General features: G+C 38.1%; 1 protein-coding gene across 1 annotated transcript in view; it reads right to left on the bottom strand.

Annotated features, from left to right (window-relative positions):
• dpf1 (double PHD fingers 1) overlaps positions 1–21175 on the bottom strand; it is a 64182-nt gene that overhangs the window by 7680 nt on the left and 35327 nt on the right. The window contains exons 9-11 of the mRNA XM_032545518.1: positions 9043–9162; positions 3828–3940; positions 811–892 (exon numbers count right to left, since the gene is read on the bottom strand). Coding sequence (XP_032401409.1) covers positions 811–892; positions 3828–3940; positions 9043–9162 — 315 coding nt within the window. The remainder of the gene's footprint in view (positions 1–810; positions 893–3827; positions 3941–9042; positions 9163–21175) is intronic.

Genomic DNA, 21175 nt, shown 5'->3' with positions numbered 1-21175 from the left:
CAGGGGATTTCACAAATAGTTTGGTTTGCAGTGAGATTCGAGACTGTGTGACATTTCTTAAAGACCTTGCAGGCCAAAGCTAAATTTTACCTCAACCTTAATACTTCAAAGTGGTTGGTAATCCTGCCTGAAGATGCTGAGAGCACTGAACACAGCACAGATGCTGAAGCATACACCATGTAAGATCGCCATCCATGAGACGGAACCCTCGAGTGTTCACCTCAAGCAAGAGGCAGGCTTTCAGAACTTTTCTTCTAAATTAAAAGGCATCGCATGTGTGTGGGCAGAGCTTGACACTGTTACCAAGCGTTAAACACAAGTGGCACTGCTAGTGTATCTTCAGCCACTTTTACCATGGAAACAGGTTATCTTTCCACGACTCATTTCCATGACAACGCCATCAAACATCCTGAGGCAGCCATCTTATGTGGAAAAATGACAGTTTGATTTAAATAGATGTTCCTGCACCATTAATGGGATCATAGACACAGTGCCAAGCCTCTCTCTCTTTTTCTCTCTGTCTTTCTCTTTCCCTGTCTTTCTGATTCAGATTAAGACATTCCAGTAGAGAGTTGCCGCTTCCTCACTGTTATATTTTCCCCTTCGTATGAAAGTATAAGACAAAACATGGCTGCTCTCCTGAGAGTAAAATAAAAAAAGATGAGCTGTTTATTCTGCACTGATGGCTAAAATGTTCTCAGACGATGGCTCTGGTTGGTGCAGTGTGACCAAAACCAGGCCTGTGAACTCCTCGTAAGCAGCAACACTCGACTACAAGACTGTTTTAATGAACCAACTGTTAGTGCGTACCCTCTGGTGGTTCAGACATGGGAGGACTCAGACAGTACATGTGGTAGCCTCTGTCGCAATCGTCACAGAACAACAGCTGGTCCTACAACACAACAGAACAACAGATGTTAACATTAGTAACATGAACAACTTTGAAACGATAGCTGAAGGACTCAACAGCACAGATTTAAGTGTGTTGGGTTATTTGGGAATTGTAAATTTGGGTTGATTTTAATAAGCACTGGAAACAGTGTGGGCTTCAAGGAGGGAGTTAAACTGAAATATTAAGAAACGGCTAATTTCCTGAGTTTGTTTTTTAAATCCTGCACTCCAGCAACACACTGCAAAATATCTGCATTTAGACTAAGGTCTTAATTATTTCTTTTTATGTACAATTAATGCTTGGGAAACTGTATCTGACCTGGATCAAGCACTATTAACATCAGCAGCTACAAGCCGATAAATTTGTTTTCTTACAGGCCATTAAAACAATGTTATGTTTAAATTCACCTAAAAATTGGTTCTATGGAAAGCAGAAACAGAATGTTTACCTGAATGTCTTTAATATGTAATTAATTAATGAAACTGTGAAAAGTCATTTATTTTACAAAGACAGGTACATCTTTAAAAAAATCAATTCTAAACAGTCTCTCACTCTGGGTCAGTAGGCTGGGAAAAACGCTGACTTGACAGATGTGCAGAATACAGCCATTATTCTGCATCCCCTCCACAAGGGGGTAAGCCACAAAAAAGTCATTGCTAAAGTAGCTGACTGTTCAGACTTCTGTGTCCTAGTATGTTCACAGAAAGTTGAGTGGAAGAACAATGTGCGAGAGGGATGAATGAATGAGAAGATTGTCAAGGAATATTCATTCAAGATTTTGTGGGGCGTTTTAGCAAGATTGCTCTGAGATTGGAGTCAGCACAATAAGAGCGATTATGCACAGATAACTCTTAAACATGAGCTACAGTTTTGCATTTCTTGTGTAAAGTGACCCCTGAACCAGACACATTGTAAACGTTTTATCTGGATTAAGGAGAAAAAAAAAAGCATTTTTCTCAGCGGCCCAAAGTCCACTTTTCAGAGAAAACTAAAATATGGTTTTCATTTGTAAATCAGGAGTTTGAAGGAAGAGTGAAGCGACACAGAAACCATGTTGCTTGAAGTCCAGAGTGACGTTTCCAAAGTCAGTGGTGGTTGGTGAGTCATGTCATCTGCTGGTTCTGGTCTACTGGATTGTCTGAAGTCCACACCATCAACCAGAAAAGCTTAGAGCACTTCATGCTTCTTATTCCTGACCAGCTTTGTGTAGATACAGATTTTATTGCCCAGCTATACGTACCTCCATACCTCACCGCATTGAAGCAGTAATTCATGCACAACCAAATATTGAGTTAATAGAATTGAAGATACTTTTCAGAAGCCTGATATTTTCTATTAAAAGATATACTGTATTTTGTGTTGTTTATATGTAATATTCAGATTTTCTACGGCACTAGACTTTGAGTTTCACTATCTGTAAGCCATAATCATCAAAATTGTAAGAAACAAAAGTTAAAATATTACATTCTGTGAGTGATTTATATAATGCATTAGTTTTACCTTCCATTCCAAGGTAAAACTAATGTTTAAATTAGTTGCACAATGTTGTGGCACATGTGTTGTGACTTTTGGGTGGTTTATACTAAGGATTATGACTCCAAATATAACTTTTAATAAAATACAAATATTACATAATGCTAATGAAACAGGATTTTTAATAAAGAAGTGTCATGAGAAACTCTACCAAGTCATAGAAAAGACTGCTGTCTTGAAATCTATGAAAAAAAAAAATCTTGATGTCCAAAGAGTGCTGTGTCCTTCAATATTCCATGTTAACAGAAAGCTAAGGGGAAAAAAAAGTATGATGTGGTTTTAAAAAGTACACAAGCAACTGGGACCACAGCAGTGGGAGGATTGTGAAGCAAAACTCATTTAAGAGTTTCAGGGAGATTTACAAGATGTGGACCAAAGCTGAAGTTAGAACTTCAAGACACAATGATGCATCCAGGAGACGAGCTGCAGCTGCAGCATTACTTGTTTTAAGTCACTTCTGAATCAAAGGCTTCAGAAGCATTTTACCAGGGGAAATAAGAACTGGACTGGTGCTCAGGGGTCCAAAGTCACCTTATCAGATTAAAGTATGTTTTGCTTTTCATTTTGAATTCAAGATGCCAGAGTCTGAATGAAGAGTGGAGGGCTGCAGCATCCAGATTGATGAAGTGCAGTGTGAAGTTTCTACAGTCAGTGATGTTTAGGTGAGCCACGTCATCAACTGCTTTTGGTCCACTGTGATTAATCAAGTCCAATATCAGAGCAGGACTCCACCAGGAAATCTTGGAGCGCCTCATGGTTCCTGCTGCTGACAAGCTTTTTGAAGATGCTTTTTGAACTTCTTTTAGGACTACCAAAGTACTGTTGCCTGCTTTAATGGCCATAGTGCAACTGTGCTGGATCAGACACCAAACTGACCTGACCTACATAAAAGCTATGTAGTTTAGACAAAACAAAGATGAGAGACACAAAACCCAACAAAATATTTTAACTGAAGGCTGCTATCAAAACAACCTGGGCTTAATTTATACCTCAGCAGAGCTAAGGTGTTTGTCACACTGTATTGATGCATTAATTGGAGCACGTATTGAACGCATTTAGTTTACCGTACCTCAATGTAAAATTTAGTCAATTTTTATTTGTTTTTCAGCAATATTTTAACAGTACTAAAAAACTTTGCTAGAAAGGTTAATGTACTGTAGACTGTCATTATGTGTAAATCATTACTATCAACAACAGAATAAATGATTGAAATGTATCACTCTATGTGTAATGAATCTATACATAGGCTACTGAAATAAATTAACTTTTAAGGGACTCTAGTTAATTCAGATGTGCTTGTACACTGAGTGTACAGTGTGCATGACTGTGTATTATGTGTGGGTGTGTGTTTGTGTGTGTGTGCAGCCACATGTGTTTATGTAGCATAATGAAGGAATCCTACGTCATTCTCAGAGGTGCCACACAGGCTGCAGGACTTGCACTCGATGCACTGCCAGCGATAAGTCCTCACCGCAGCCGTCATATTCACTGTGAACTGCAGACAGGACGGGTGGCCTGGGTGCACACACACACACACGCACGCACGCACCCGCGCACAATCACACACAAAAACATAACACATGCACACAAGCATATGGCCACACAGTTTTTACTGTCATTGCTTCTGTGTTTCTAGGAAAATCATTCACCATCTACTGTATATTATTTGTGCAACATCTCATTTATGTAATACAAGAGAAATTGCATTCAATATAATAGTGCAATAATTAAATAGTCAGTGTTTAATTTAGAAGGTTATGCATTCAGAAAGTAAAAATCAAATCATTTCAGCAAATGTAATGCATTTTTCCAGTACTCTAAAGTTATTTGCCCACATTTTATCCTTTCACTTCACAGGTAGATCCCAAAATATTTGAATATGATGAAAAACTATGTGCTTGCTGTCACTCATTCCAGAAAGTGAAACTCATACTGTATAGATCAGGGGTGTCGAGCTCCAGTCCTCAAGGGCCGGTGTCCTGCAACTTTTAGATGTGCCTCTGCTGCACCACACCTGAATAGAATAATTATTTCATTAGCAAGGCTCTGGAGAACTGATCTACACAAGGAGGAGATAATTAAGCCATTTCATTCCAGTGTTTTGTACCTGTGGCACATCTAAAAACTGCAGGACACCGACCCTTCAGAACTGGAGTTTGACACCTGTGGTATAGATTCATCACACATAGAGTGAATTCTTCAAGTCTTCATTTCTTGTAGTTTTGATGATTATGGCTTACATAAAAACCCAAAATTCTGTGTCACAAAATGAAATACTGTGAAAAAGTTCATTATTGGAAACTCATTGTGTCTCAGCATAATCATCTAATTAACTCAAAACACCTGCAAAGGATTCTTGAGTCTTTAGACAGTCTCTCACTTTGGGTCAGCTGTCTACACAATCGTGGGGAAGATTGTTGACTGGACAGATGTCCAGACGACAGTCATTGACACCCTTTGCAAAAGGTCATTGATAAAGAAGCTGGCTGTTCACAGAGTTCTGTATTCAAGCATATTCATCAGCAGTTGGGTGTCATAGAAAAAGGTGCATTAACAACAGGGATAACAGTAGCCTTGAGAAAATTGCCAACCAAAATCAATTTAAGAATTTGGGGTAATTTTCCACGGAGTGCACTGAGGCTGGAGACAGAAGCCACTACACACAGACAAATCCTACACATGGGTTACCGTGTCTTACCTGGACTAAGGAGAAAAGTAAATGGACTTTTGAATAACGGTCCAACTTCCTCTTTTCAGATGAAAGTAAATTCTTCATTTTATTTCAAAATCAATGTCCCACAGTCTGGAGGAAGAGTGGAAACGCACACAATTCACGTTGCTTGAAGTTCAGCGTAAGGTTTCCCCCATTAGTAATGGTTTGGGTGCCATGTCATCTGCTGGTGTTGGTCCACTTTGTTTTCTGAAGTCCACAGTAAGCGCCACCATCTACCAGAAAAGCTTAGAGCACTTCATGCTTCGTTTTCCTGACCAGCTTTGTGTAGATGCTGATTTTATTTCCCAACTGGACATCATACATTCCCACATTGACGAAAGTACCAAAAGCTGCTTCAGTGGCTATGGTTTTCCTGAGCTTGACTGGCCAGGAATTTGGTTTGACCTAAACTCCATAGAAAATCTAGGGAGTATTGTCAAGAGGAAGATGAGACTCACCAGACCCAGCAATGCAGATGTCCTGAATGCAGCTATCAAAACAACCTGCTCTTCCACTACAGCTCAGTTTTAGGTTTCAAGTTTGACTTGTAAGCCATAATCATCAAAATTAGAAACTAAGGCTTGAAATAATTGGCTTCATGTACAATTACAGTACAACATATGAGTTTCAATTTCTAAAATGAGTGACAAAAAATGTAGATTTCTCTCACAGCATTCAAATTTTTAGATGCACCTGTGTTTTTCTTGGTTAACTACAGACATGGACAAATTTGTTGGCATCCCTGGTAAATATTTGAAAAAGTCTTTAAAAATAAGTCATCTTTAATTGCAACAGAAAAATATAAAAAAAAATATATATATATATTTTTTTAGAAAAATTTAACTTCTAGTGACAGCGCTTTTATTGAGTGGGAAAAATATCCAAGACTGAGGAATAATAGTTTTTAGTCAAATTGCCTGTTGTACAGTTATTGGCACACCTAACTAGGAAATAAAACTGAAGTATTTTTATGTTCATACTATACTCATTTGAACAACAGACCACAAGCAGAGCTCAATGTTAGAGAAATGCAACAAAAGCATCTCTGTTATCTAAATGCCGACCACTGGGAATCATGCCTCCTACCATCACAAATGCAACTTTGTGGAGTTAACTAAACTGTACTGGGACTTTGAACTGAAACCATTTTCTCTTCTTTTGTGAGCAGAGACTAAAATTTTAATTTTTGACAACAAACAGTAGGGGATTCAAGTAAAACAAAAGAAAACTATGTAGACGTAAACCTCACCCTGACAGTACAGCATGGTGGAGGAGCCATGATGCTGTGGCTCTGTGTCAAAGAATCTTGTTAGAGTAAAGGGTATTGTGAATTCTTTGAAAACCAGGACACATTAGCAAAAAAATCTGGTAACTTCTCCCAGTAAACTCAATATGGATCATCAATGGGTCTTTCAACAAGGTATTGAACCTAAAATATGGCAAAAGTTACGCACAAATGGTTCAGGAGGTGGTACTGGCAATTGTATCATTTTATCAAAAACAATTAGCTGTTTGGGTGGGATTTTTCTCTCCAGTGAATAAATTCTCACTTAGGTGGGATTTTCTAAATGTTTGAATCCAATATTACACTCTTGCAACGAAATATACATTTATTTTAAAGCTTTTCACACAATATTACCAGGAATGCCAATAAATGGGGCCAGAGCTGTAAACTTTTAATAAATTGTACAACTTTTTAAGCTGTCATGACCTTCCATGTTAAAGGTTTCACAGAAAAGGGACCATACCAATGCTTTTTCATTAGCCCATTCACTACAGTTCACAGACGTAATGTTTGTTCACTGATTTTTTATTTTTCAGAGTAATAAAATGATGGACGGAATAAATATATATGTATTTATACAGTACATGCAGTCAATGATAGATACAAAAGTTCTGCACCAATTACACAACATTCTGTGGTTTTACATGCAAGCAAAATGTACAGTAACTTTCAGTTGCAAAACAAGTTTGATGATGGAAAAATAACACAATCATTTATTATAAAAGCATCAATCATGAGCAAATGGAGAAATCCACTCTCAGAGATGTCAGTAGACTTATGTAACAGTCAGTTATTATAAAATGACAACTAGGGAAATGTGTTGTATTATACAAGATTGTCCAAATATGGCATTTCACTGGCTCTATTTATATCCAGTACTAAAAGTATTTCACTCTTAGTACTAGGGAGCAGGATGTTTTCAAGGTTTCTAGCTGAACATAAGTCTACTAGCCCATATCCATGTATGAAACTATAGTTAGGCAGCTTTTTGGCAGCTTTGTTATCGTTAGATCCTCATTTGTAAGTCGCTTTGGATAAAAACGACTGCCAAATGCATGAACATGAACATGAAAAGTTAAGCCTGAAATGATTCGTACATTTGGCAGGTTTAGAGGTAAAATAATTTTCAATCAATCAGAAAGTTTGTTTCTGATACAAAATGAGACATAAATCTCTAAAACTTTAATACAGCAATCAAACCTTTCTTACAACATGCTTTTTACATGTCTTAGCTGGTATTTTTTATTCTAGTGATGAGCTCCAAGCCTTTGAGACAGAAAGCCGTCCTTACCATCATCTAATCTCCAGCTCAAAATCTCAAATCGGGATATTTGCTGTGCCACCATAAAACATTAATATTACTTCCAGTCAGAAGAAACATTAACTCTAAATCTAAATCTGTCCGTTGTATGAATACATTTGTATGTAATTTGAATTTTTAAATTCAAATTTGATCAGAGATACGTGAAGTTAAAATACCCTCATTTGTTGGACGGTTACACTAAAAACAATCACCTCACATTCTCAATCATTTCCAATAAAAACTTTGAATTGCCGTAACTGGGTAATTGTGACTTCATTGTCTTTTAGCCAGTATGACAGTGTAATTTGTATATTGTGTTCGGGGAATTTAAATATGATATTTTAGAGCATGCTCACCATGTTTGTAGAAAACAAAAACAAACAAAAAAACAACAAAACGGAATAAAAAACTTTTGTTTATGTTTTAGCTTTCTTTCAAGCAATCTGATTTCACACTGTAGAAGAACCAGATGTAATCACTAGAAATAGCGCGGTCACAAAAACGCCTCAGAAGACCGAAAACATTACACTATAAAGTTATCAGAGACTCAATGTTCTGACTTTTATTTAAAGGGCTAAAATACAAAAAACAATGGCATGGTCCTTTAGTTTTTAAAGGGATAGTTCAAAATTTTTGTTGAGGTTCCATAAGGTTATTTACGATAATAGATCCCTTACCTGGACCAGGCAAATACCAAAATATAGAATAGTATTTGTAGACATTTATATATAGTGGGGTTTTAGTTATCAACATTTTTTTCAAAAGACTGTTGTTAACTTTGTTGCTGTTTTTCTACACTAAAGCTAAGTTATTAAGACCAAGAATGGCAGAGGAACATATTATCCTCATTGCATAAACAATGGCCAAAAACAAACTTTACTTCTCTCTTGGTGGAGTTAGAGCACTTTGACAAATTGATAAGTCCCACATCTTCAAAACATCAAAAGAAAAAACTTAGTAACAATCTCTTGTATAGGTGATTAATATCATCTGACTTAGTGTTGCATCCCACAAATATAATTATTTTTACTTTCACATGTTTTATTTTCTAAAATCATCTAAATCAGAAGGTTTGTCTGTCTGACATATGACATCTGTGTAAAACAGATGTCATATGTCAGACAATAGGGGAACTATTACTGATGATAACTTCACAGAACCTCACTTTTAAAAATCCAAGCTAACCCTTTAAGATCAAATTGGCTAAGACTCGTACTAGTTGAAATGCACATTTTTGGAAATCAAACATCTCCAAACTGTGGGTCATCAGATGGCTGCCTTCCTCCTGCCAATCATTCCCTTCTGCGGTGTCCTACCTGAGCGTCCACAGTCCGCACAGGAGATAAGGTCTTCAGGACAGCCCGTCTTCTTTGAGCCTCCAAGGCAAAAGTCGCAGTAGCCATTGGCAATCACTGAGCCGTCCGGTGCTTTCTTAGCTGAAAAAAGAAGAAAAAGCAGCCACTCTAGGTTAACTGCTCTCCAGAGAAAAAGGCGATGAAGAGCAAACTGTAAACTCATAAGTTAGAGATATGAAATGTTGTCCTGGGATGGGGACCCTGTGTCAGTCTCTCGACAGTAAGACAGATTGAAGACAGGTGAAAAACTAAAAGAGATCCACAAAGCAGCCATCAGCGGGATGTGACAAAGAGTACCATGGAGTGTTACTGAAAGACTGTGATTACAGACAAAATGCTGAGATGTAAGACAAAAGAGAAGAAAAGAGACAAGCCACTAAGCCTTTGCTGTCCCGATTGTCTCGTTATGTTTGCTTAAAACAAATGCAAGTCTTCACGGGAACCAGGGACTCTCCAAACCCAAACTCATCCAGGAAGTGGTGCTTCATGGGGGGGGGGCAGGTAAATAATGTTGGGAGCAAAGACAAGGATGAGCAAGAAATGTAAGAAAGAACAGAAGGCTGAACAGAACCGAGTGTACTTATTCCTGACGGAAAGATGCAGTGACAGACCTGGCAACATGCTGAGCACAGGAAACAAGTGCTCTGTGTGAATCCGTTTCATAATAATTATTAACAAGAGAGAGATTCCCCCTGCCTGCCAGCCTGCTGTGCATGTACAGTATGTGGGCATGTCTGTGTGTATGTGTTCCACATGTAACCCCCAACTATCTCACTTCCTGTCTCTCTGATGCTGATTGCATAATCCCTTTAATGGAAGCAATCACATAACTGCACTCTGCTGTGTACGTAGGCTTTTTTTCTCTAAGATGTAATGCAGTGTACTGGCCCTTTAACAATGAGTCACCAAGCAGGATGGAGTCAAAATGCAATAGATTTCACAGGTGAACTTTGCAAAAGTATTCAAGCCCCTTTAACGTTTTTACATTTGTCAAGTTAAAAGCAGAAACTTCAGCCTGGTGACCCTCTAATACTAAGTTCTCGGATTCAGTACTTTGTAGAACCACCTTTTGTCTTCAGTCTTTTGGGCCTTGCACAACAATAAACTGATATTTTTGCCCATTCTCCTTTGAATAACATTTTGATATTAGAGTGGATTGATTCAGAATCTGAACACAGATACACAGTTTATTTTAAATCTGAAGACTTTCTTTCAGTGATCACTTTCCTATTGCTACTACTTCATTTCCCTTGAGTTTTTCAAAGCTACAGATATTGTTTTATAACCTAACTTAGCTCTAAATTGCTCTACAACTTTCTCCGTGATAATTCTGCTGTGTTCCTTGGTCTCCGTGATGGTATTTGTTCACTACAAATCTTAGCAGTCTCAACAAAACAACCTAATTTGTCGATATTAAATTACACAAAGGTGAACTCTATTTAAAGTAATATTCATATTGTTTATTCTGAAGGCTATTGTTTAACTTTAGGTCCATCAGAGTAAATGTATACCACACAATTATCTATTCTCAGATGAAAGGAAGTTGCGATCGCAACTTTTAATGCAAATTCAAACATCATTCACAAATTTTGCACGGACTTGCACCAGTTACAGCAACTACTCTGCTGACCAACCATAAAAGTGCACTTCAGTATTTTCTGTATTTCCTTCTTTTCTGACAATCACTGCAACTCAGCTGAATTTTGACCAATCCTGTTAGCCTCCTTCTAATTGAACTTCCTGTTTTAAATGCTGAACTTGCAAGATGAGAGCATGAATGATGCTAAATGGTAACATTAGCCTTTTTTGGCATTTTGAGATGTTCTGTAGAATTTTCTTATGTATACAGTTCATGTTAACTTTATTGACCAATATGGGATTCTTCTTTAGCTCTTTGACACCTCCTCAGGATATGATTTTATTTGTGTTAAGGGTGAACAAGAACGTACCTGCAAATGTCATTTGCACTTTAAATACTAACTATGATAAAATTCACTTTTTTGGAGAAGTTTATGTGAAGCAATTTAAACTTTTTTGTAACACGTTGTTATGGCAAAAATAAACTTTTTTTTTAAAGGTGCCACAATATCAGTAATTTAAGGAACAATAATCACAAAAAAAACACCTCGGCATTCAGGAGGGACTGATTATATACAATATTGTGTAACAATATTGTTAAAAGTCTCAATAAAATGTGATGAATGGCTAAATATAGTCAGTGAAATGTGCAGACAGAAATGTTGTGGGTTATCCATTTCAGGATGGAGTCATGCTGAGGAGAAACAAACCATTAGACTGAAACACTCCAACACCTGCATGTCAACAAAACTAAATTTTTGGTTGGTCCACAATATACCATATCAGTCTTGAAGATTATCAGATTATTCCAAGAGTAAAATGTACACCTTAAAAGTGTAATTCTATTAGTCAACCCAAACGTATCCTGAATTTGTCTTCTACTTTCAGTGCTGAGTAATTTGTAATTCTGAATGTAACACAGATGGGAGGTTTTCCCCCTTTAGCCTCTTTCAGGCCTGTTCCAATAACCTGAAGGAAACTGATCATGTCAGCTGTGTGTCTAAATGAGCACCCCGGTGCTTGTCTCTAATAAACTGTGACAACATGTCACCAGTCTCTGCTGTATACAGTCAGAGTAATGGATAGGTAACCACTGGCGTTTGTTTGCCACACGCTCTGCTTCCCCCCAGAGAAATCCCACACTTCTTGTCAACATACATAAAGAATTGTGCTGTCCAAACTTTCCTGCACTGTATGTTTTTTTTTGTTTTTTTTTAATCATTAGTTGATTCAGCTGCAATACGGGGGACAAAGCAAGCAGGAAATGCTCGTCCTGATTTGCAGCTGCAGCTCCTCTCCAGGACATGAACACACTAGGATCCGGTCAAAAAGTCATTTTTAAGGAAGGTTCCTTGCTGAGTGAAATGACCCAGAAGTACTAAAGTGGTAGCCATGATGAGTGCTGTTCAAATTATCCAAATACTGAGGAAATGAGCTCCAGTCCTCCCTTTATTATCTCCTTCAGCAATGCATTCACTGGCCAACGCTTTCTGAAAGCAAAATGGGTGTTTCTGTCCCACAATTCTTTGCAGCTGCATCATTTAAATCCTCTGAAGAAATCTTGTAATGCAGACAGACTATATGGGCAACAAATATGAATACAGTGATGCATGAAGCATCAGTCTATTGTATTGTATTTCATTTGAAGCTTTTCAACTGAATATTTTAAAGAATTTCATTTTTAATTATTACTATATTTTTCAGTAGTTGTAAATGATCATGTTTCATATTTTACACACTGAAAATTAAGATGCTTGATCTTCACAGATTTTATTAAACATGACAATTTCAGCGCTGTCAATAAAAAAACAGATGAGGTTGAATTTTTTCCATGTTGCTATAGAATTTTTTCAACATAAAAAAAAAATCATACGAAAGGCTACAAAAGGGAAGTCTCAGCATTGTTACATCTGACCTGGTGTTCGACATTAGAGATTCTACTCAATAAATTCACAAGCACTTTATTCCCAATCTGCTGACTGCTTCACTTGGGGGTTATAAATTAGCAGAGAGGATCCAGATGATTCATATTCGTGCATTTTACCCAAAGAAAATGAAATAATCTAAATATGGGAGAGAAAAAAGATTATGTATGTATAGAGATGATGTTATTAAGTTGTAATCTGATCAAGAGTCATAAAACTGGCTAGCATTCTATTAGCATTGTTGTTGTGATAACTGAGTAGTTTGTGACAGCAACGACCCAACAGTTCTTGGCTTTTTATGTTGTGTGTTTTTGTGACCTTTTCATTGAAAATCAAATGTGTGTGTCAGGTGCTGTACTCTCAATTTGTGCATAACGCCCGGCAACAGAGTCCTTCAATGATCAAAGAGGAAAAAAAGATTGCCTGTAGACTACCATATTCAAAGTGTTGGCTAGTGAAATCAAAGGAATACTGCATGTAAGAGTCACACTGGGACAAAATATCTTCCTTCCTATTTGCATATTTTTTAATAAGTTCATTTAAAAGAAATACATAAAACATGTATTTTCTTTATTATGAACAGCTATTTACGTATATTCTAGCCTTCAAATAAAGTGTACAAATCTAAAAACAGTATGTAACTGTTGTTCTTAGAATTTTATCTTTTTTTTCACCAGGCGTATCATTTACATGCTGCTAATAATATTACTACCAGCTGGCGGTAATTCACCGAATTGCTTGCCTAACAACATAATACTTTTCTGAGCATTTTTGTGTGGCAACCACAAAAGCGAAGGAAGAAAACAACACTACATTTACTGCCATCTTAGATTTATTTGGAAAATTTTTAAAAGTGTAACAGGACGTTAGGAGAAAGCACACAACTACCCCTCTAATGGACAAGTGAAAAAAAAGAAAGAATAAACAAAGACATTCATGTGGCGACCAGCAACCTCTGGTCTGTCAGAGGAATGGCTCTGCACCCAGGGCAAAGTTTCATCAGGAGGCAGAATGAACGTGTGGGGATAACATTTCTGTTGCTTATCAAAATTTAGATATCAGGACTTCAGCAACACTGGGAAGCATTGAGAAATCAACTTAATCAACAGACAAATATGTTAACGACTTGTGGCCTTCATTTGAGTCTGTGTTAATTTTGGTTACTAAATTTCCACAATAACCATTTTTAAGGATTCAAGGATTTTTACATATAAAACAAGTTACAAACAAAAACATCCTCAATCGATTCTCTATCCATTATCTTTACTAACTTTTCCATGTAGTTTCTCTAGGGGGTAGGAAGGTTTTATTAGGTCCTCCTGCTCAGTTCTGGAGGGAATAAATGGCTGTAATGCCCGGTTGCTATATTTGGGTTAGGGGCCTAAGCTGAACTGGTCGCCAACGAGACTGAGTCCTTCTGATTGGCTGTATTCGTTCGTATGAGTGAGTCAATACTTTTGCTTTGCAATTTAGCATTATGTGTAATCTTAGGGAGCTGTAAAGGCAAATGGATCTTCATCCTTGAGATCAGACAATAATAATATATACATATAGTCTTTCACTTAATGTCACTGACATCTTTTAAATTAACTTACAGTCACGGCAATACATTTCACAAGACCTAAGAGTAAACAGATCAATGCTTTTATAGCTCTTAATAGTACTAATAAGATGCAGTTTTTTATCTAAATAGGATTTATTTCCATTTTTATGCATGGAGGCTGGAGGTGTAACAACATTAAATGCACTGAGGCTAAAGGAGCTGCTTATGAAAGGGTTTCACTCCTGGGGTCTTATGAGGACAGGTTTGTGCAGGGTGTACCGCAGCCACTGCAACACAAAGTGATTTTATGTTTCTCTCAAGACTGAGAGAAACATAATATTTACCATAATACTTGAGGTCAGTATTTTATTTTGGAGCTATTTATTAGCACCATGTGAGTAAAGTTCCTTATAACTGAAGTATTAAAAGGATGGATCACTGTAGCCCTCTCTTTCTGTGTGCATGGCATGCTGCATATGCGTGAGTCAATCGGAGGGGCAATAATGAGAAATGTTTTATTTTTATTTTGAAGCAGCATATCAGTATTTCAAGTCAAAATATTAGTATTTTCTTTTCAATTTCTGTTTTTACTAACTTTTTGTATTTCCACCATACATTGTATATTAAATTGTTAATTTTGTATAGACAAATAAAACTTAATGTTGCACCAGAAGTGAATGCTATTATTAAATAAGAATCCCTCCAATGGATCCATTCTAAAAACAATCAAACTGAAAGAAAAACCTTCTTTGAGGCACAAATCTGCATGAAAACATGGAACCACTCCTGCCATGGCCACAGAAGAACTGTGATCAAATTTTAAAAAAGCTGCAAAAATGTGTCCAGCGGAGACTTCATGCATGAATGTGTGTTTACTTATTAATAAACCAACAGAACCAGACGTTGACTGAGAGTAGCAGGAGGATGCGTAAAGCTGCAGGCCTCAGGTACGCAGGCCTGAGGTCAGTATAAACATATTTCTGTTTTCTTGTTGTGGTCAAATATATTTCTTTCATCTTACTGTTTTATTTGGACTCATTGCTGTTGATTGGAGCTCAGATTCCCTGGTGGGATAAAACACACACACACACACACACCCCTACGCACGTATGCACACCCCCACACATCTAAAACACATTCCGTCTGCTTTCTTTCTTTTTTATCTTGTCTGTGTGTATCTTTGTTTACTTTGCCTCTCCCTATGTGTGCTTGCTTTCAAGGCCCCTAGAGAGTGAATCAGCAGGTCCTGACGTACGTGAGTGAGTCTGGCCTGCCTGCGCGAAAGGGGGAAAAGGAAAAAAAAAAACTCCCATCAATGATTAAACGCTTGTGGCCATGTTTCAGAAGCTGCCTGCAACCACAGACACACTAGTACTGCCAAAGAGAGGGAGGGGAGAAAAAAAAGGGTGGAAAACAGTAATAGAGGGAGACAATATATAGGAGTGGGAATGAGAGGGAAAAATAAAGATATACATGGCAAGAAGAAAAAAGAAATAAAGTGACCAAGAGAAAAAAAAGAGCTGAATCTGTACGCTTTTTTTTATATATTCCACCTTTTCTCCTGACAATTCCTTCCTTCTTTATCCCCATCTCCAAAATTTTCTCCTCCTTTACCTGACCATCTTCTCTTCTCTCTCCCTCCCCTCCTCTGCTCTCCTCTCTCTTCTTCCAATTACCAGGAGGAGTATGAGCAGAACCGCACACTTCACAGCTTTCAAGTGTTGGAGAGAAATCCTCCTGGGAATTATCCAGCAAGAGATGAATTCTCAAATGGTCCCTTCGACTCCCCAACAACACCAACCCTTCTCCCTATCAGCCTTTCTCCCCCCAACATTGTCTCATTTTCTCCTCTTTTCCTCCTCCGTGCTGCTCCTTCATAACAATCTGCTGTTATTTTGCTTTCGAGCTCTTGTGCCTGGATCCTTTTGTTTTCACTCGTGTCTCATCTCTTTTACTAAAACAAGTGTTTTCTCTTGTTTTAGCTTTGTGAAATTACAAACAATATCATAATTGATGAGCATAGTGCAGAATATTACTTTAACAAAGTCTTTACAAATATAGCTTAGAGGAGTGCTAATTTCCCTGCTTTTACCTAATTCATTAAAATATTACCATCCTTTTAAAGACTTTCAGTAGGATGTAATCCATCCCGACTGCCTTTAAAATAGCCCATATTATCAGATCTATTTGACTTGAAGCTTTTATTATCTCACTCTTTAGTTCAACAGGTTTATTTGTGAGTCATGCAGCTACTAATGTTCTACTAGATCACCGCAAGGAAGTCACACCAAAACTGCTGTGCAGAGAGAAAATAGCGCATGAACAACACAAAGAAGTCATTATCTCGTGTCAATATGTTTAACCTCAGAAATTAACCCTGATTTTGATGATAATCAGTTTTTTTCCTCCAACATCTCTCTGACCTAATATTTAAAAGTCATGAGGTCAAGAGCAAATTAGGAGAAGAGTCTAAGAAATATTAAATCAGATCTGCATTTGCAATACAGAGCATGTGCAGTTCAGGGGCCACTCTGCAAAATCAACTTATTTTAAATAGTGTTAAACATTAATATATTCTCAGTAAAACCCTAAGACCCTATTAGTACATGGTGCTGTGGTTCATAATGTGCCCCTCATTAACCAAGGTACTGTTTGTGGTTTGCTTTAAGCTGCAGGAGATGTAACAAACATGAGGAAGAAGATGATGTGGTCAGAGGAGAACAAAAGTAAATTATGACCATGGTGAGACGTGGTGACGGGAGTATCATGCTGTGGGCTTTTCTCTATCAATGACAAGGAAGGTGGTCAGGCTTGATGGGAAGATGCATGAAGTTAAATACGAGGTACGTCTAGAAGAAAATGTGTGGGACACTAAAATGATTTGGTGCTGGAGCTGAGGTTTACCATAGTCACAGTAAACATGAAACTACAGCTGCATTGCAATGATTTACATTATGGATCAACAACCTTATTCCCTTATACCATTACTCTCATTATTTGTTTTCTTCTTGAGTGATAAAACCTTTATGGCCCTTTGAAAAAATATAACTGAGCAAATTATCTAAATGTGTTCTATTTATAAATTGCACATTTTCATGATTAAAAAGCTCAATTTGATTCCTAAATTAACTTTTTGGAAGGTTAATGTACCTTTTATAGAATATAAAGATTTGCATTTATGGAAGGGATTATGGGGAAAAGCACAAGGCTTGTGGCCTAAACAGAAAAAAGATACTCCTTGTACCATAAAAGTTTCAATTTGCTTGAAAACTCACAGAAAAACAGCTAGCCTATAATTTTTCATCACTTTCAGACTTAAATACAGTTTTATGTTATTTAAGTTATTAAGAGTCAATGAAGCCTAAATGGCCTCATGTCAAACATTAATCTGATGATGAACTTTCTTTTGCCAATAAACCAACAGTGTGACAGGGGTGTTAGTATCCAAGTTAAGGGTTATTCTTTTTTATTCACATTTTTTACCCTTAACATTAGATATTATTCAATTTCACCTTTTTTTTGGGTTGATATGGTTTGTAAAACCCGATCATGCTGATTCATATTGGACCCAAAGCTGGTTAAGCAAAATAATCCAAAATTGGGCAGCTATTTTTTTCCCTTGTAGGTTGTAATGTATTTCTTTCGACTTATTATTGTCTTATGACTTTTGTACTTCCACTGAAAAAGTGTTAGCTTTGACCTTTCTACTTGAATGCGTTGATGTTTCTCACTGTCTTCTAAATTACTTTTTTTGATTCATTTCAGTTTTTTTTCCATGTCTATGTCTGCTGCTTGATTTTACCTATAATGCATAATATCTTAATGGCATTTGCGACTCTAATGGACTGACTAAAGTAATTTAATATTTTTTTGTGTGTGTTTTCTTTCTTTTTGGTTCTCTGCAGTTATCCAAAAGTAAGCAAAGCCATTACTGATTGTAGCCATTTTGTTCTAGCTGTTCTTTGGACTCAGGACCGCAGGGCTTCCAGTTTGGCAGGTGTAGATGGAAGAAAGAAATGAGGATGAGGAGTAAGAGGGGAAAATGGCAGAAGGCAAGGTAAGGGTTTGAGTGAAAGTGAAAGAGAGCTGGAAAAAACGAGGAGGAAGGCAATGAAGACACAAACGGGAGTGAAGGAAAGGAAGCAGGAAAAAAAATGTCTCCATGTTGTGTCGAAGCAGCAGTGTGTGAAAACACACACTCTGCACTCCTGTCGCCTCGCTGCTTAATGAGGAAAGCCTCTGAGGGGTAGTGCACACAGACACAATGAGAGCACACACATGCACGGCCAAAATCACACACATACAGTAGGGAGCACATGTGCACACACAGAGATTTACAGCGATGCCTTTGCATAATAACTTTGGCTGTCCAGTTTTACTTCCATCCCCTCCCCCCCGCTGCTCGCTCTTTTTAACATGATGCACAGGAGCCTCTCTAACCCCTCTGCAGCCACACACATGCACACCCCATACGCACACACATATATACTGTGTACATGTAAAGTTGAGGATGTTGTTGAGAGGACAAGAGATGAACGGATGCAGAGGAAACCAGCAGCACACACTTCACATTCACACTGACACTATCCCAAATGCTTAGGGAGACATTTCCAGATTTTTTTTATGCAGACAAGGAGACATAGATGCAGTCAGATGGAAACCGTCAGTCACAGATGAAAAGTCACTGGCTTCCTTCCTCCCTCTCTTTCTCTCTCTCCCTCTGCTTCTGTCTTCTTCCCATCCTCTTCCTCTTTCTTCCTCCTCACAGTTTCTCATTATTGCTTCTCCTCTCTCTGTTTCTGATTCCATCTCTTCTACGCTTCATTGTGCTTCTGTTTTTTCTTTACTTTTCATGTTTCATCTCTTTCTTAGTTGTTTTTTTTTTTTGCCTGCTCCTGCTTCACTCTTGGAGAGGAAATTGGAACTCTTTGCTGCAATCCATCTGTTGTCACACTAATGCTTGCGCCAGTGCCACCCCCTCCATACCCGTCCTCTGTTTCTCCCTAAAAACCTGCTCCTTTTATTCCCCATTTCTGTCTTCACCACACCCATCCCAACCTTCAGCCTTTCACATGCATCGCACAAAGACACAAGTATTACCTCCACTCGTGTCCACTCAGCAGCTTGCGTAACTCTCGGTGCATTGTGGGACTGGATGTGTGCGTTTGTGTGTGCAATGTGAGTCGGTGTGCCGAGATGACATTGCAAAGTAAGGAGGACGGAGGCTGTTTTGGTGCATAGTAAAACTTGATATATGACTGCACTGTAATCACACTGACCCAAGACAACACACACACACACACACGCACACACACACAGCATCTATCTATCAGGCTCTACAGCCTTCTGAATGTGTGCGCATACAGTAAATAGACACACATGCAAATAAATGGCCCACGCACACAGTCACACAACCTCTCCCATAAATCATGCATGTAAAGAAATCAGCCTTACAGTGGGACTATGTGTCTGTGTGTGATTATTTTGTGCAAATATGCTCACATTTGCAAACTCTCAGAAAGAGCCACTTAGCCAGCACAGACCAGTGTCCCCGTCGATAAAGAGTTAAAATGCAAATTATTAATCCTATTTGGTTCCAGGGGAGAGAACCGGCTGGGAATGTGACTGTGAAATCCTGTTTGAATTGCGCCCAGCCTCTCATGGTCCACTGTACAGCATGTCAGCCCTGCACCATCATGTGGAAATGTCAGAAATTACCACTTGGGACAAAGCAGAGTGTATAAAAGGGGGGGAAATTCAGACAAAAAAACAGGGGGTGGAGGGAGACTCACTGCATCCCATTTTTTAGAAGATTCTGCTTGGAAATATGGAGTTTTTGTCATTGGAGCAGGTTTCTTTGGTTTGCTTCCATTCACATGTTTATTTCAAACAGATTTTCAATGCAAGTGGCAACAGTTCCTGCACCAGGTTTGGTAAGTTTCCCAGGAAGAACCAAATTATTACTCCACTCTGAAAAAATGTTTTGAAAAAATAATCCCCATCAGACCAATTTTTTGTGCTCTAGTAGAGATAATTTGACCGGTAACCAAGGTAGTGTTGATTCTTATCTCTTTCAGAAGGTTTGTGCCAATTTCTCCCTTTTTCAGACAGTAACAAAACAAGAAATAGATGTAAAGTACGACTAGATTAGGTTGGAAACTGGTGGGCTGTGGTTGTGAGAGCCGGGGCTTTTCCAAACACGGCCAAGACAACTAAAGAACCACAAAACAACCAGCCGGCAAGCCACAGCACCACATCTTGAGACAGAATACCAAATGAAGCAGACTCCAATATTACGCTGCTTTCACCAGTCGGAGTGTCAGGGGGGATCTATATGATGAATCATGAAGAGATTTTTCCTGGTCCTCAACTCTGTGCGCCTCGCTCTGCTTCCCTCTTTGTCTGCTTTCTCTCACTCCTCCCATTCTTTATGTTATTTTTAATGAACTCCTCTGAGCGCCTCTCTCGCTCTTGTCTGCTCTTGAACTTCTCAGATTCTGCTTTCCTTCATTTCTTCTTCTCACTATTTCTGATCTTCCCATAACTCTCCTCTCTTGCCCCTCTCCTCCTCGTCGTCCTCCCTTTTTCTCTCAATCTTTCTCTCTTTTCAATGTACATAGCTGTGTACTCTTTAGGAGGGAGCCCTGGCGGTATCTATGGCAACCAGATTGCTAGGCAACAGCCATTTCTCCCCTTCCTCTCTCCGGCACTGTGTGGCAGCAGCAACAATTAACCAATCAAAAGCTCAGAGGGAATGTCAGAGTAAGTGAAAAGTTCAAAACAAATCCATGTCTGAGCATGGGCAACAAGTACATATCCAATCAATAAGTATCGGCTGTTAAGGTTATCATGTCTGACTTTACAGAGTTCTTTTGAATGTATCCCAGACCTTCTATTTAAACATAATAAAAATACCCAAAAGATGTCTTGAAGATCCTTTCAAGGATAAGTTGGTAATGTACTTTATTTGTCACAGATTAATGGCCTTAAATCTTATTTATCGGATACTAAATTGTGGCATATAAATGACAGTTGAACAAGTTTTACT

Source organism: Xiphophorus hellerii, chromosome 18 (assembly GCF_003331165.1).
Source record: "Xiphophorus hellerii strain 12219 chromosome 18, Xiphophorus_hellerii-4.1, whole genome shotgun sequence".
Taxonomy (NCBI): domain Eukaryota; kingdom Metazoa; phylum Chordata; class Actinopteri; order Cyprinodontiformes; family Poeciliidae; genus Xiphophorus; species Xiphophorus hellerii.
The sequence above is the reverse complement of the archived record's forward strand: the minus strand, read 5'-3'. Positions and strand labels throughout refer to the sequence as shown.